Raw genomic sequence first — 16,256 nt, 5'->3', positions numbered from 1 at the left:
GTGCCAAATATCACCTAGTATAAAATTAAAATTATATGACGTCGTAAATAGCCGTGCGATAATATTTTAAAAGTTCAACGATAAATAAACGCTATTATTAAATTTCGCAAAAATAAATGCGATGCGTGTGCATAAGCTAGTAAAAATGCTGAAATGATAAAAATGCGAATTATAATAATACTGATAACAAAATAGTAATAATAATGATAATGATGGTAGTAGTACGGTAATAAAAGAAAAGATAATAACAGTAGTGAATATAACAGGATAATGAAACGCCGGTATTAATAGAAGTTAATAATTATGGTAAAATATAAATAATTATTTTTAAAGTTTCCGAAATATTAGAAGTGCAAATAGATATTTTGGGGAAGACGGGACAAAATCGGGTGTCAACATAACAAACGTTACTAAATTTCTCCCCATTGCACCCTGGCAAAGGCAAATACACTTTAATATGTCTCTTTACGGTCTTCGTGCACCTCTTTTTGATTTCGACATAAAATTAACTTTATCTCATGTTTAGAGATAAAATTAACTTTATCTTATGTTTGGTTTGAGGTATTAAATAATTTCGGAATTATTTTATCACACCATGTATTAAATGGCGAAATTTACTATCCGATGTAGAAGGTGAGATAAAATAATCTCATGAAATATCCCAACCGATGAAATATTCTTGTCTCATCTTGCATGCCAAACGACCGAGACACAATCTTTTTACTTGTCTTTTTTTTTTTTTTTTTCCTCACAAGAATAACGAGAAATAATTACTGCAGGGAGAATTCACCGAAAGATAAACGGCAGGTAGTGGTATTTTAATTTATTAAACCAGCAATGAGGGACAGACATTTTTGACTTTCAAAATCAATTGTATGTTTGGGAATCTTTCATTAACTTTCTTTGTTCCTGCATTGATGTTTGTGTTTAATAAAAACTGAGTTTGTTGTACGAACAAATCCGTCATTCGAATAAATGTTAATGGTCTTTTTCTTTTAAGTATAAAAAACATAAGGCTAATATTTAAAAAAGATTTTTTCAGAAGAAAGTCAGATTGCTGACAAAAGATAAATTAGTTTAATCGGAGTACAAACTATAGCAAGTAAACTAATCCGGAGGGGAAGGGTGTCCAGATTCTTTGATGAATTTCTAATTTCTTACATATCTTTTTCGAGAGAGAAAAAGGGGGTAAAAAATAGGGGGTAAAGGTTCAAGTTTGCCCTTGGTATCCCGTATATAATATAGCCTCAGTTAATAATTTCGAGGAAATGTGATTTCTTAGCCTCTTATAATTAAAATAAAAGAAAATATTTTTTTTCAAATCTCTGTGTAAAAAATAAAAATATCTTATAAAAAGATCATAAAACTAAATTTTTTTTATAAAGGGCCAAAAATCCATTTCTCCTTGATTCTCTTTCTCATTCAATATACTACTGAAGAAATATTATTTTTTTACTTGCCAATTCTAGCTAATAAGAGATTTATTAAAATATCCCTAATTTATGAGAAATGGCTTACAACCCCTTCATCCATCTATTGAATTAAAAATACCCACAACCTGTTTCTTAACTCAAGAATACCTCTCAAACTAACACTTTAAATTTAATATTTTTTCCTATTTAAAAAAGCCACGTATCTTACTATGATTGATCACATTTATTATCTAATTTTAAAAAATAAACTCACCCGCCTTTGAATCTCAGTTTACTGACCAGCCAGCTGAGTACTCATCATCATTAAGTGCTCACACTCACACTCACAATTTCAAATTATCATTAATTAAATAAATAAGTAAAACAAATTTTTAATAAAAAATTCTTGAACATGCACTTAAATGGTCAAAACTGCTCATATAGTTACCAAATTGGCCTATATTTTTTTCAATAAAAGCAAATGATTAGCACCACAGATCGTCTGATTTTAATCGGAAAGGCATAAATAATTAAGTATTTTGCATAATTCACAGGTATATTTAAACTTTTTGCCAAGAAAAAGAGAAGGAAAAAGCACATTAATTTGAAACTTATCTTTCCCATTCATCAATAACAATAATTTACCATACTAAAAGTATCACCATTTTCTTTAATTAACAGTTATGATTTTCTTTAAAGGTCCTTTATTTTCCTTATTACAGTTATACAAAAGTAAATGGGGTGTAGTACTACTACCATGTGGGCTTGTTGCTCCATTCTTGTCACTCTTCCCTACTGACTGAGCTTTCTCTTCTCTGTGACTGTACTATCAAACTTTTTGAGCCTTCTTTTCTTCACTCTTTGCTTTCTTGGTACTTTTACTCTTTTCTTTGACCTCTCTTTTTTGGTTACTTTTCATACATTTTCTTTTCTCTCCATAGTTTTCTGATAGATTTCAAGATTTGGGGTTTTGCAGTGTAAAAGTAGAAAGAAATGGCAGGTGGAGGAGGAGCAGCACCAGCAGCAAAGGCAAGTGAACCAGTTCCACATCCACCAAAAGATCAGCTTCCTAATGTTTCTTACTGCATTACTAGTCCTCCCCCTTGGCGTAAGTTTAGTTTACATCTCTTCTATTTTGTGCTGCCCAAACTACATTCATTTTTCTTGTTTTGGGTTTGATAATGGGTACCTGTTAGTTTCTTTAAGCGAGTCCATTTCTGCATTATTCCTGTTTTTAAGCATTATGCTAATGACTAACAATTTGGTTGAGGTTTGAATCTGAGCTGCAAGACTTAATGTGAGCTCATATAGGCTTAGGGTTGGGCAATGTGGGATAGTAGGCTAGTAAGTGGATTAGTCGAGATGCGCGAAAGCTAGTCTATTTATTTCTCTTCATGCTATGTGGATATGGATTATGGGTCTTGATTCTTGTGAACCCATTTTCTTTCTTGTACTAGCCACTAAATGTTTTGAGTTGTTGTTGTTGTTGTTATTTTGGGATTGTTGTTGTTTTTAAGCATTTTAAGGATAGTTGAGTGGTTAAGGTGAATGAGTAACAATTTGGTTGAGGTTTGAATCTCAGCTACAACACTTAATGTGAGCTGCTCATACTGGGCTTAGGGTTGGACAATGTGGATAGCAGGCTTTCCTGTGGATTAATTGAGGTGCACGCAAGCTAGTCTGGACTTCATTGTTGTACATGCTAGGTGCATATGGATTGTGGCTCCTGATTCTTATGAACCCATTTTCTTTCTTGTACTAGCCACTTGATGTTTTGAGTTTGCTGGAAAACTTTTATTGTTTGAGCAAGACCATTTCGGCATTGTTGCTGTTTTTAAGTATTTTTAGGATGGCTGACTGGTTGAGGCGTATTGAGTAACAATTTGGTTGAGGTTCGAATCTCAGCTGCAACACTTAATGTGAGCTCATATGGCCTTAGAGTTGGAAAATCGAGGTGCAACACCTAATGTGAGCTCATATGGGCTTAGAGTTGGACAATCGAGGTGCACACAGGCTAGTTTTAATTATTTCTCTTCATATGGATCATGGGTCCTGATTCTTGTGAACCCATATCTTTCTTTCCAGCAGACTTCACTGTTTCTCAGTGAATTACTTGATAACAAAATGGGTATTGCCTTACCAAATATAGCGAACATCACTTGCTTTAGTTTCACATTTTCTATTTTCTTTTCAGAAGCAGTGTCTGCGTACACTTTACCTCCTTAGACCCCACATTATGGGATTTAACTGGGTATGTTGTTGTTGTTTTCAGAAGCACTTCTCCACGATAAATATTATTGGCTTATTGTGTGTGTTATATGATGTGTTGGGTTTGTGTGGTTTATGTTTTAGCCAGCAAATTGGAATCTAGGAACTGGTCTGATATGGGAAGCAGCTCCCAAAATGTGCAGCTTAATTCTTTGGTACTGGTTGGTGAAGTAGGCTAATTTGGGTGCAATAATGATGGGGTCTATTTTGTGTATACATCTCAAGGCTTCTGTATTTTGTAGTTGAGTAAGATGCCTTTACCATTGGTATAGACTCAAGCGAACAATTTTCATACTTAGAGAGCTTATGGAAAGCTGCCTGTATAAATTATTATTTTAGTGGCCGTCCTAATATTTACTCTGCGAAGAACTACTTATTTTCCGTTAGTGCTATTGAGCAAAGCGTTCTGGAACACTTCTATGTATGGGATGAAGTTAACTGTTTTAAAATTATTTAAAATTGGTTTCACCATGTGTATTGTGGAGTAGCTGATTTTGTCTAATTGTTGGAATGCAGCTGAAGCTATTCTTCTTGGATTTCAACATTATCTTGTTATGCTTGGTACCATAGTTATCGTTTCTACGGCTCTAGTTCCTCAAATGGGAGGTGGAAATGTGAGGCCTCCAGACACATTGAACTGCTTAATTACTTAAGATATGAATTTCCCTTGACCTCAAGTTCCTGCCCGTTTGCAGGAGGAAAAAGCCCAAGTTATTCAGACATCACTATTTGTTGCTGGGCTGAACACCTTGTTGCAGTCTATTTTTGGGACCAGATTGCCTGCTGTGATGGGAGGGTCTTATACCTTTGTTGCACCTACAATCTCGATTATCCTTTCGGGACAATGGAATGACGAAGACCCTGTGTCGGTTGGTGTCCTCAAACACTCAGTCATCTTCTCTTGTGTTCTTCGGATCATCTAGTGAACTTATTGGTCGGTTGTCAAAGACAAATGTTGAGATATTGTATATAGCTTTTTAATGGAGTTAGATGGTGAATCCATGGGATTAGCAGTTTAAGTTTGTTATTCTCATTTAGTTAGGATGTGGAAACACCAATTGGAGTTGGCTTAAGATTTGATTTCAAGCTAAAAGCAACGACTCTGGTGTTGACCCGTGACCGTAGTTTGGTTTAAAATTATACTAGCTAATTGGGTGCTTGATTTTGAAACTGAACTCAAAACTAACTCCCATTAGTTCTGGAAACCAGAAAAAGGGGGGGTATTGGTTTTAAAACCAAAACTAAACCTAATTGCTTTTGGAATAGTACCTTCCAATGGAAGACCAGCTCCCAAAGTCCATTTTAAAATTTTAGAAATTAGATTACGGCCTTCCTTGTTTTCCCCCTCTTGGGTCATTTAGGTCCTCCAATTCTAGACCATTTTTTAATACTCCCTGGCTGTTCAGATATCGTGGCACGACCACTCCATCACTTTTCTTCTTTCTCCTTTATTTGGTCCTTATGGCCTAACAACCTTTTTTTTCTTACCTTCTGACTGTTAGTAAATATATTTAGTCAATTTTTTCTCATAATCTCAACAATATGAAAGCATCTACAGTGTTTTATGGTTTTAATGATATTTCTTCAAACATGTGAATGAAAATGCTAACTTCTAAATTTTATAAAACAAATCCAAGTACCAATGTTTTCCAGTAACCAAATCCAAACACTAACAACAATTTTTCGTTAATGTCATTTTGAGAAAAAAAATTTAGATACCATGTAACTGTAAAAAAATACTGATGCACAAATAATTTACTTTCCACTTGATGATTCACGCTATTGCATGTTCCTTTAACTTCTTTAATGGTTAGGAAGATGTTTAGAGACAGAGGGTTATCCATTGCATCTTGATGATATTGGGTCTTAATTTATTGTTCATGTTTTCTATGATTCATCAGAGATTCAAGAAGATAATGCGGGCCACCCAAGGTGCTCTTATTGTTGCTTCAACCCTTCAGATTGTCCTAGGCTTCAGTGGTCTCTGGCGCAATGTTACAAGGTTTATTATATCTAAAGATTTCTCCCAACATTTGAGCTGGACTTCTCATATAGGACCTAGCTTTGTATAATCAATTAAGGACGTACTTCCCTGCTCTTGGTTACTGTTGTACTATAACAATGATCAAGTAATTTCTTTAAGGGTCGCTTTCTTGTGGTTCAAGATCTGCTCAGTTATGTTGAGTGCTTCGTGTTCGTACAGTACAGTAGCTCTAATCGGCATTTTACTTTATGTGGATTCTTAGGTTTCTGAGCCCACTTTCGGCTGTTCCTTTGGTTTCTCTTGTTGGCTTTGGGCTTTATGAGTTTGGTTTTCCTGGGGTAAGCAGAAACTCACTACACTTATCTTGCATTACGATATTCACTCTATGATGATTGTTGAACTATTTCTTCTTTGTTTAGGTCGCCAAATGTGTTGAAGTTGGGTTGCCAGAGCTAGTCCTTCTAGTCATTTTCTCTCAGGTGGGATGCTTTATCTAGAAATCATATGTTTTTCTTTTTTAAACACAACATAGTAGGATATAAGTTACACATTCTTGACAATGCTGGCTATTGCAGTATTTGGCCCATCTGATACGTCCAGGGAAGAATATATTTGATCGTTTTGCTGTTCTTTTCACGGTGATCATTGTATGGATTTATGCACACCTACTCACTGTTGGGGGAGCTTACAATGGAAAGCCACCAAAGACACAAGCAAGCTGCAGAACTGATCGTGCTGGACTCATTGATGGTGCTTCATGGCAAGTGTTTTTTCTCTTCTTCCTTTTTCACTTTTATAATGTTAAGAACTGATCGTGCTGGACTCATTGATGGTGCTTCATGGCAAGTCTTTTTTCTCTCCTTCCCTTTTTCACTTTTATATTGTTATTGGCATTGGTCCAAATATGTATATGTGGTTCCATATGGATATTTTATCGTATTTTATATAAACGTCGGTCCAAAGATATGGACAAAGTAAAACTCCTTGATAAAAACTCCGATTTTGTAAGTTTAACATATGATGATGGTGCTACAGATTAGGACAAGTAAGCACAAGCTTATAGAGACTGATGGGTGTCCTAAATTAACCTATCTGATTCTCATATTGTCGACTGTGTTGTCAAAATAATCTGTATAGGTTTAAATGAAGTTTCAACACAATCTGTAAAAACACTTGGTAAAACAGATTACACAGTATAACAATAAAATACTTAAAAACCAGTAAACGACAGAAACTGGAAAATGAACAGAAGCAGTGTTGGAAAAATAAAAATATTTTCCAGAATGTAATCGAGCCCACTTAGTTCAAAGTGTGTCCTTAAGGAAATTATTCCCCTCACAGTACTCGAGGTTGATGAAATATTCCCTCTCAGGACAGAACGATTATTTACCAGAATAGTAGTACTCCAAATTCCGGCTGTGGCGAACCACTCAACGGCAGTTTATCACACAGGATAAAAGAAGAGAGTTGTGGAGAGAGAGATTAATTGTTTTGTTGCAGAAAATTTTTCGTTGCTGAATTCTGGAACAAAACAGGAATTTATAGCTGTTGGAGGTATTGATTCTGAATGTTTGCAACCATTCAGATCAGTCACCAGGTTTCTGGAGGGAAATTCGAAATTATCCGGGAAGGGGAAAAACGGACTCAGGGTCCGCATTGGATTAATTAAATAATTAATTAATTAAATTCCAAAAAAGATAATCAATCAATCTTTGCCAAATCCGAAGCCGAGCGACGACGACGGCGCGAGGGGTCCTTGCCCCCTCAACCCTTTTAGCGACTAGAGAAAGTGTAATGTAATATATACACTTCTCTTTTCCTCTTTTTTTCCGATGTGGGACAGATGCTTTAACCAAAGCACAAGGGACCTTTTACATTCCCCAAAGCAAAAGGAACCTTTTATATTCCCTTCACTTTTCATCCCATCATTTCCCATTCACCAATATCAAAACCCAATAATCCCCCACATGAATGGGGAATGGCCATAATATAAAAGAATGCGCGGACAAGTGTGATATACAAGCGAAGATTGACTGCATCTGGATAAGTAGGTTTCCCTTTGAACTTTCCGTAGTGAACTTATATCGGACATACTCGATCAATCGGTAGATTTGATATCTTTGAACCGTCGAACTTTGTTGTATACCTAGACAACATAAGTCACACAATCAGCCCTCAACCGTTTATGGTTCTCACAGTTGTGTTCGTTTCAGCCATGAACACCGCCTGGTTTCATGAGTGCATAGAGAATGGGCCTTCACTGTCATTCCCTTTTAAAGCGGCTTACACTTAACACTCACATAGGTGATTTCTCAACATGTGGTCCTACAGCCACATTATCTGGTCGTACACTGCCAGGTTTAGATAATCATTAAAAAACCTTAATGCTTTATTAAGCCATAAAGTTTTATCCTTATTTCTGAACATTGTCTTCATCCGAGAATGGGTTGAGTTGTTTGACAATGTTGAACCGTCAGTCATAACTTTGTTTGATCTCCTTGAACCTAGCTCTTGGGATCTCCAGTCTGCTAGGTAGAGTTTCCGCCATGATGACTTGTCCTCGGCCTTAACCCCATTCCCATTGATGATCTACTAACTCCCTCTCTAGATAAGCCTTTTGTAAGCGGATCCGCTACGTTATCTCTTGACTTTACATAGTCAATCGTGATAACGCCACTAGAGAGGAGTTGTCTAACGGTATTGTGTCTCCGTCGTATGTGACGAAATTTTCCGTTATACATTACGCTCCCTGCCCTACCTATTGCTGCTTGACTGTCACAATGTATACATATAGGAGCCAAAAGTTTGGGCCAGAATGGAATATCTTCTAAGAAATTCCGGATCCATTCAGCTTCTTCACCGACCTTGTCTAAAGCTATGAATTCAGATTCCATAGTGGAACGGGCGATGCAAGTCTGTTTGGATGATTTCGAAGACACTGCTCCACTCCCAATTGTGAAAACATATCCACTCGTGGATTTAACTTCAGACGATCCAGTGATCCAATTTGCATCACTATATCCTTCAATCACTTCGGGATATTTATTATAATGCAAAGCATAGTCTTGAGTATGTTTCAGATACCCCAAAACTCGTTTCATTGCCATCCAATGTGTGTAATTGGGATTACTTGTAAACCGACTCAGTTTGCTAATAGCACATGCTATATCCGGTCGTGTACAATTCATGATATACATCAGACTTCCCAACACTCTCGCATAGTCCCCTTGTGATTTACTTTCACCTTCATTCTTTTGAAGTGCGTAACTCACATCAATTGGAGTTTTGACAATCTTGAAATCCAAGTACTTGAATTTGTCAAGTCCTTTCTCTATGTAGTGAGACTGTGATAATGCTATACCTTGTGGAGTTCTATGAATTCTGATTCCTAGGATTACATCAGCAACTCCTAAGTCTTTCATGTCAAATTTGCTAGCCAGCATGCGCTTTGTAGCATTTATATCTGCCATATCTTTGCTCATTATCAGCATGTCATCAACATACAAACAAACAATGACTTCGTGGCCTGGAGTGTTTTTAATGTAAACACATTTATCACACTCATTGATTTTAAAGCCATTTGCGAACATGGTTTGGTCAAATTTAGCATGCCATTGTTTGGGTGCTTGTTTAAATCCATAAAACGACTTTACAAGTTTGCACACTTTCTTTTCTTTACCAGGAACCACAAAACCCTCGGGTTGTTCCATGTAAATTTCTTCCTCCAAATCACCATTTAAGAAAGCTGTTTTAACGTCCATTTGGTGAATTTCAAGACCATACACCGTGGCCAGAGCCACTAACACCAGAATGGATGTTATTCTTGGTACAGCCGAGTATGTGTCAAAATAATCAAGACCTTCTCTTTGTCTATAACCTTTGACTACAAGTCTTGCCTTATATTTGTCAATGGTGCCATCAGCTTTCATTTTCCTTTTAAAAATCCATTTAGAACCTAAAGGCTTGTTTCCAGGAGGAAGATCAACCACTTCCCATGTGTTTGCCTTATATTGAATCTCACTATTGACTGCCTCTTTCCAAAATGCCGAATCAGAAGAAGACATCGCTGCTTTAAATGTTTAAGGCTCATTTTCAAGCAAGAATGTCACAAAATCTGGTCCAAAGGAAGTAGATGTTCTTTGACGTTTGCTACGCCTTGGATCCTCTTCACTTGGTGTACTTTCCTTTGGTTCTTCTCGCGGTCGTTTGGATCTTTCACTTGACGACTCACATTCAATTTTATACGGATAAATATTTTCAAAGAATTCAGCATTATCTGATTCAATTACCGTATTAACATGAATTTCGGGATTGTCGGATTTGTGAACCAAAAACCGACAAGCTTTGCTGTTTGTAGCATATCCAATAAAAACATAATCCACAGTTTTTGGTCCGATTTTTACTCTTTTAGGTAAAGGAACTTGTACCTTTGCTAAACACCCCCACACTTTGAAATATTTCAAGTTGGGTTTTCTTCCTTTCCATAGTTCATATGGAATAAATTGTGTTTTGCTGTGGGGCACTCTGTTGAGTATTCGGTTAGCTGTAAGGATAGCTTCCCCCCACAAGCTCTGCGGTAAACCGGAACTTATTAGTAAAGCATTCATCATTTCTTTCAATGTCCGATTTTTCCTTTCCGCAGCTCCATTGGATTGTGGTGTGTAGGGGGCAGTGGTTTGATGAATAATTCCATATTCTAAACATATCTCTGCAAAAGGAGATTCGTATTCTCCACCCCTATCACTTCTAATCGTTTTTATCTTTTTATTCAATTGATTTTCGACTTCATTCTTATATTGCTTAAATGCTTCTATTGCTTCATCCTTACCGTTTAGCAAATAAACATAACAATATCGAGTGCAATCGTCAATAAAAGTTATGAAATACTTTTTCCCACCGCGAGATGGTATTGACTTCATATCACAGATGTCAGTGTGGATTAAGTTTAAAGGATTTGAATTCTTTTGAACAGACTTATACGAATGCTTAACAAACTTTGATTCAACACATATTTGACATTTAGATATATTACACTCAAATTTAGGCAATATTTCAAGATTAATCATTTTCCGCAAGGTTTTATAATTGACATGTCCTAAACGAACATGCCATAAATTATTTGACTCCAATAAGTAAGAAGAAGCAGATTTTCCATTAATACTGGCAACAACCATTACATTAAGTTTGAAAAGGCCCTCGGTGAGGTAGCCCTTTCCTACAAACATATCATTCTTACTAAGTACAAATTTATCACTAACTAGCATGAACTTAAACCCATTTTTCACGAGTAGTGCGGCTGAAACTAGGTTCTTCCTAATTGATGGAACATGCATGACGTTGTTGAGAGTCAGCACCTTGCCGGATGTCATCTTTAACAGAACCTTTCCATATCCTTCAACTTTGGCTGTTGCAGTATTTCCCATGTATAGCTCCTTTTCGGGTCCAGCGGGAGTGTAGGTTGTAAATGCTTCCTTAACGGCACACACATGTCGAGTGGCACCAGAATCAAGCCACCACTTCTTTGGGTTACCAACCAGGTTGCACTCAAACAACATTGCACACAGGTCATCAACATCTTCCACCATGTTTGCCTGACCCTTGTTTTTCCCTTTGTCCTTCTTGGGGGCACGACAGTCGGAAGCTTTATGGCCTGCTTTACCACAATTATAACAATTGCCCTTGAACTTTTTCTTGTTAGGATACTTCTCCTTTCCAGAATGCCTCTTCCTTTTATTGTTCTTTTTCGGAGCAGCATCTTCAACGACGTTTGCCCCTTCAATCGGTGAACTCTTACGGTACCTCTTCTCAGTGGTTTTGCTGCCATCCTTTAAAGTTGACACCGGTGAACTTCGCAGGTTTCTCCGCCGGCGGCACAACGGTACGGGTTGTAGGAGTAACCACTGGTGCAATACTCGCAGAGGGAGTTCCAACTGCAGAGGGAGTTCCAGTCGCAGATGGAGTTCCAGTCTCAATTGCCATTATTTCTTTGTCACTGTCAAATCGACAAACTGTTTTAGTTAATAAAACCAGAATGGCAATTAAATCACAAACTTAGACGCTATGTTGCTCGGACTCTGGTGCGGGTGTCGGATACGGGTATGGATCTAGAGGTCGGACTCGGCATGATCTAAATTTTAAGATTCGTGGGTACGGATCCGGGTACGGATACGGGTGCGGGGATTCGGCAAAAATAATTCAAAATTCTAATAATATATCTACAAGAATATGCCTAGATTATGAGAGCTTTTTGTGGAAGCACCTACATGTAGTTTGTACCAGACATGTGATTCAATCTTCCATTCTACTAGGTGCTAGACTGCGTGCTCCGAGAAACTAGTTAAATTTTCTACATAATATTGAAGGTATGCCATCTCATGTCTTCAAATCTCTACTTTTTGTTATCTTGAGAAATCATAATCTCAAAATTTTTCTTTAATTTGGTCATGAATTTCGGTCAAAGTATCCGATCTCTATTGACCGGATCCGACACGAATTCCGTACCCAAACCCGTGTCGTGTCGTGTCGGACACGGGTACGGCGGCAAAAGTGAAGGGTCCGAGCAACATAGCTTAGACGATGAAGATTTTATTTCTTCAAATCGCAGTATAATCATGAACTTTGGTATTCTAACGAAGTTTTTATATCTTCGAGTCAGAATACTAATATTCATATGGAGTAGAAAACTACACAAGTTTTAATCTCCTTAAACAGAATACAGATTATATATCTAATTTCCTTAAGAGTGTTGTCAAAATAATCTGTATAGGTTTAAATGAAGTTTCAACAAAATCTGTAAAAACACTTGGTAAAACAGATTACACAGTATAACAATAAAATACTTAAAAACCAGTAAACGACAGAAACTGGAAAATGAACAGAAGCAGTGTTGGAAAAATAAAAATATTTTCCAGAATGTAATTGAGCCCACTTAGTTCAAAGTGTGTCCTTAAGGAAATTATTCCCCTCACAGTACTCGAGGTTGATGGAATATTCCCTCCCAGGATAGAACGATTATTTACCAGAATAGTAGTACTCCAAATTCCGGCAGCGGCGAACCACTCAACAGCAGTTTATCACACAGGATAAAAGAAGAGTTGTGGAGAGAAAGATTAATTGTTTTGTTGCAGAAAATTTTTCGTTACTGAATTCTGGAACAAAACAAGAATTTATAGCTGTTGGAGGTACTGATTCTGAATGTTTGCAATCATTCAGATCAGTCACCAGGTTTCTGGAGGGAAATTCGTAATTATCCGGGAAGGGAAAAAACGGACCGGGTCGGTCTCAAGTCGCGGGTCAGGGTCCGCATTGGATTAATTAAATAATTAATTAATTAAATAAATAAATAATTAATTAAATAAGTAAAGAAAAGTTTGTCCAAAAAAGATAATCAATCAATCGATCTTTGACAAATCCAAATCCAAAGCCAAAGTCGAAGCCGAAGCCGAGCTGAGCGAGCGATGACGACGCGAGGTGTCCTTGCCCCCTCAACCCTTTTAGCGACTAGAGAAGGTGTAATGTAATATATACACCTCTCTTTTTCCTATGTGGTACAGATGCTTTAACCAAAGCACAAGGGACCTTTTACATTCCCCAAAGCAAAAGTGACCTTTTATATTCCCTTCACTTTTCATCCCATCATTTCTCATTCACCAATATCAAAACCTGGTCAATATTGAACAATAGAGAAGCTATAAGTATATTCCTTTCTATTCTCTAGGAGTATAACAAATTTATATTATATTCTCCATTTCCGTCTTCTTATACTAATGGACTTGTGATTGGAACATGGGATGCATATTGTTTGAAAAACATTCCATTATGATCGTCACTCACATAAAGTTGTTTTGGTTAGTTCAGTGGTGTTCTTAATTAGTTACATTAGGAAAATATTTCTCTAAATTACAAGGTAACTTATAATTTGTAACATTAATAAATTTATATTTTTCTTTGCTGGCGTGAATCTGCAGGATTAGTATTCCATACCCCTTCCAATGGGGACCTCCTTCATTCAATGCTGGTGAAGCATTTGCTATGATGATGGCTAGTTTCGTTGCTCTTGTAGAGGTTTGTTCACCTGTCAGAGCCTGGTCAAAGATATTGAAAAATTGTGAATGCTTTATTATCTTATTCTGTCAGGTTTTGTATATATTTTAGTTTCATGTTTCCTTTGTTGTTTTCTTTTGCTAATGCCACTATGATCTGGATTGTCTTATATTTGGCTATGTTGGATGTTGTTATTATGAAACATCTGGTTGTTGTTACAGATGTTCTGGGTTGATTCTCAACCTTCATCTACTTTCTCTTTCTTTGTGCTGTCCGTTTTTTTTTGGTTGGCTCCTTTTGTTCACCTCCTTTTCAATTGTTGTGTGCTTCCACACTATTTTTTTCAGCCTTTTTTCTGAATAAAAAAAACAGGTACTTATTTCTCTGAAAGAGATAGGCTTTGAACTAACTTCCTTTCACCATTATGCTTTTGGTGTTTTCAGTCCACTGGTGCTTTTATTGCAGTTGCAAGATATGCAAGTGCCACTCCTTTGCCACCATCTATACTTAGTCGTGGTGTTGGTTGGCAGGTAAACAGGTTTTGTTTCCTAGAATTTCTCCTCTCCCTCTCCTGTGACCCTCTTGTAAGGTAAGTGGAAAAAAGTAAGAAAGTACTATTGAATTTCATTGAAGTGGAGCATTACTAAGAATCAAATGGATAGACTCTTAAGGGAGGTTTATGTGCAGCCGTAAGTAGATTAGGAGAATTACATAAAGTTAAAACAGCATCGGACTCTTCCAGTATCTTTCTTCCAATAACTGATAACACTAGTCTAAATCTTTGTGCAATCAATTGCAATTCTGCAACCCAGCATCTCTATCTGGTCCATGTCCTTGGACCTATTTTTTTTTTAATCAAATGCCAATTTGAGTAAATTTTGTTACTGAGATTTGCAGTGATTCACATAGAAGTGTGATTGTTTTCTCTTCCCCTACCCCTCGCTACATTTGCTCCCTAAATTTCTTCATACCTTGCGTTCTTTAATTTTGAAACATTTTGCTTTTACCTCAGGGAGTTGGAATTCTACTATCAGGATTGTTTGGCACTGGGAACGGATCTTCTGTGTCTGTGTAAGTCCAGACAAAAACCTTTTACAGCTTGATAGCATGTTATTACAATAGTTGACCAATTAGAACTCACTTTTCCTTTGTGTGCATGCAGTGAGAATGCTGGTCTTTTAGCACTGACACGCGTTGGCAGTAGAAGAGTTGTTCAGATATCAGCTGCGTTCATGATTTTCTTTTCAATTCTCGGTAAATCACCTAACACTTTTGCCAAGCAATTCTTGTGAGTTATCTGGATACTCTGAGTTAATTCGTCTTGACAAACCTACTATCATCAGGGAAATTTGGAGCAGTCTTTGCTTCAATTCCAGCACCCATTGTAGGTGCTTTGTATTGCCTTTTCTTCGCTTATGTAGGTATGTATATCTGTAAGGCAAGCACATGCCCTGGATCACTGCCAAAACATTTCATGTTACTAAAAGCTTGGGATTTGTGGTTTCTTATGTTGTTCATTCTTTGCAGGCGCTGGAGGCTTAGGCTTCCTTCAGTTCTGCAATCTTAATAGTTTCCGCACCAAGTTTATATTAGGTTTCTCCATCTTTCTGGGCTTGTCCATACCACAATACTTCAATGAGTATACTGCCGTTGCTGGTTATGGACCTGTTCACACACGTGCAAGATGGGTATAGCAAATTGGCATCAATTTCTAATCTCTTTAACATTCGACTTATGTTGCATTCCAGTCATGTATTAAGAGCTTTTGTGATTTGTTATTCTTTCAGTTCAACGACATGGTCAATGTACCCTTTCAATCGAAAGCTTTTGTGGCGGGTATCGTGGCCCTTTTCCTAGACAACACGATGCACAAAAAGGATGGCCAGACAAGAAAGGACAGAGGCAAGCACTGGTGGGACAAATTCAAGTCCTTTAAGACTGACACAAGAAGTGAGGAGTTCTACTCTCTCCCTTTCAATCTGAACAAGTATTTCCCATCTGTGTGATTGGTGACACCATGGAGACAAAGGTTCATACTTCTACTAGAGTCTTCCTTTCCCCCTTTCCACTTAAAGCTGTGCTTGTGGTCGGGGGAGGGGGGAGGGAGGTTGCTGCCACAACATCAATTTTCTTTCTTATGTACCCCTTTACGTGCGAAAAGAAGTATAAATAGTCTTGACCATTTTGAGGGAGCTCAGGACAACAGTTATTAGTTTAAGTATTTCTTAAGATTGTAAATTCATGGTTATAACTTATATGGATTTAACTAGCAATAGAGCATGCAATCATTATATGGATTTAATTAGCAATAAAACAGGCTGCTTTCAAACTCCTCTCCTGATGTGGGCAGCAGTTAAAACCCCGGTATAAAAGAAGGAACTGGCTAAAAATTCCTTTTGATACATGTCTATTATACAACATTAAAGTGAAAAGTATGAACCACAAAACACTAGGACAATTGTCTGAGTAACATGGAAAAAACGAAGATTATATAGGATATCCGATCATAAAATTGTAGTTACTCCTAGAAAGAGATTATGTAACCAAAT

At 37.1% G+C, this 16,256-nt stretch overlaps 1 protein-coding gene across 2 annotated transcripts; it reads left to right on the top strand.

Annotated features, from left to right (window-relative positions):
• The first annotated feature begins 2,126 nt into the window (after positions 1-2,126).
• Positions 2,127-16,004, top strand: LOC132601262 (nucleobase-ascorbate transporter 6-like). Of its 2 annotated transcripts, XM_060314364.1 has the most exons (15): positions 2,127-2,284; positions 2,389-2,520; positions 4,197-4,294; positions 4,376-4,549; positions 5,582-5,682; positions 5,927-6,002; positions 6,084-6,143; positions 6,240-6,424; positions 13,632-13,728; positions 14,151-14,237; positions 14,720-14,778; positions 14,870-14,961; positions 15,051-15,128; positions 15,235-15,395; positions 15,495-16,004. In XM_060314364.1, exons 2-15 carry the CDS (start codon positions 2,406-2,408, stop codon positions 15,711-15,713), a joined length of 1,602 nt encoding a protein of 533 aa, XP_060170347.1. In that variant the 5' UTR covers positions 2,127-2,284; positions 2,389-2,405; the 3' UTR covers positions 15,714-16,004. The 2 variants fall into 2 exon arrangements, with proteins under 2 accessions (XP_060170347.1, XP_060170351.1); XM_060314368.1 differs by lacking the exon at positions 14,151-14,237.
• The last annotated feature ends 252 nt before the right edge of the window (positions 16,005-16,256 follow it).

Source organism: Lycium barbarum, chromosome 1 (genome assembly GCF_019175385.1).
Source record: "Lycium barbarum isolate Lr01 chromosome 1, ASM1917538v2, whole genome shotgun sequence".
NCBI classification, from domain to species: Eukaryota; Viridiplantae; Streptophyta; class Magnoliopsida; order Solanales; family Solanaceae; genus Lycium; species Lycium barbarum.
Note: the sequence above shows the minus strand (reverse complement) of the source record. Positions and strands in the feature narration are given on the sequence as shown.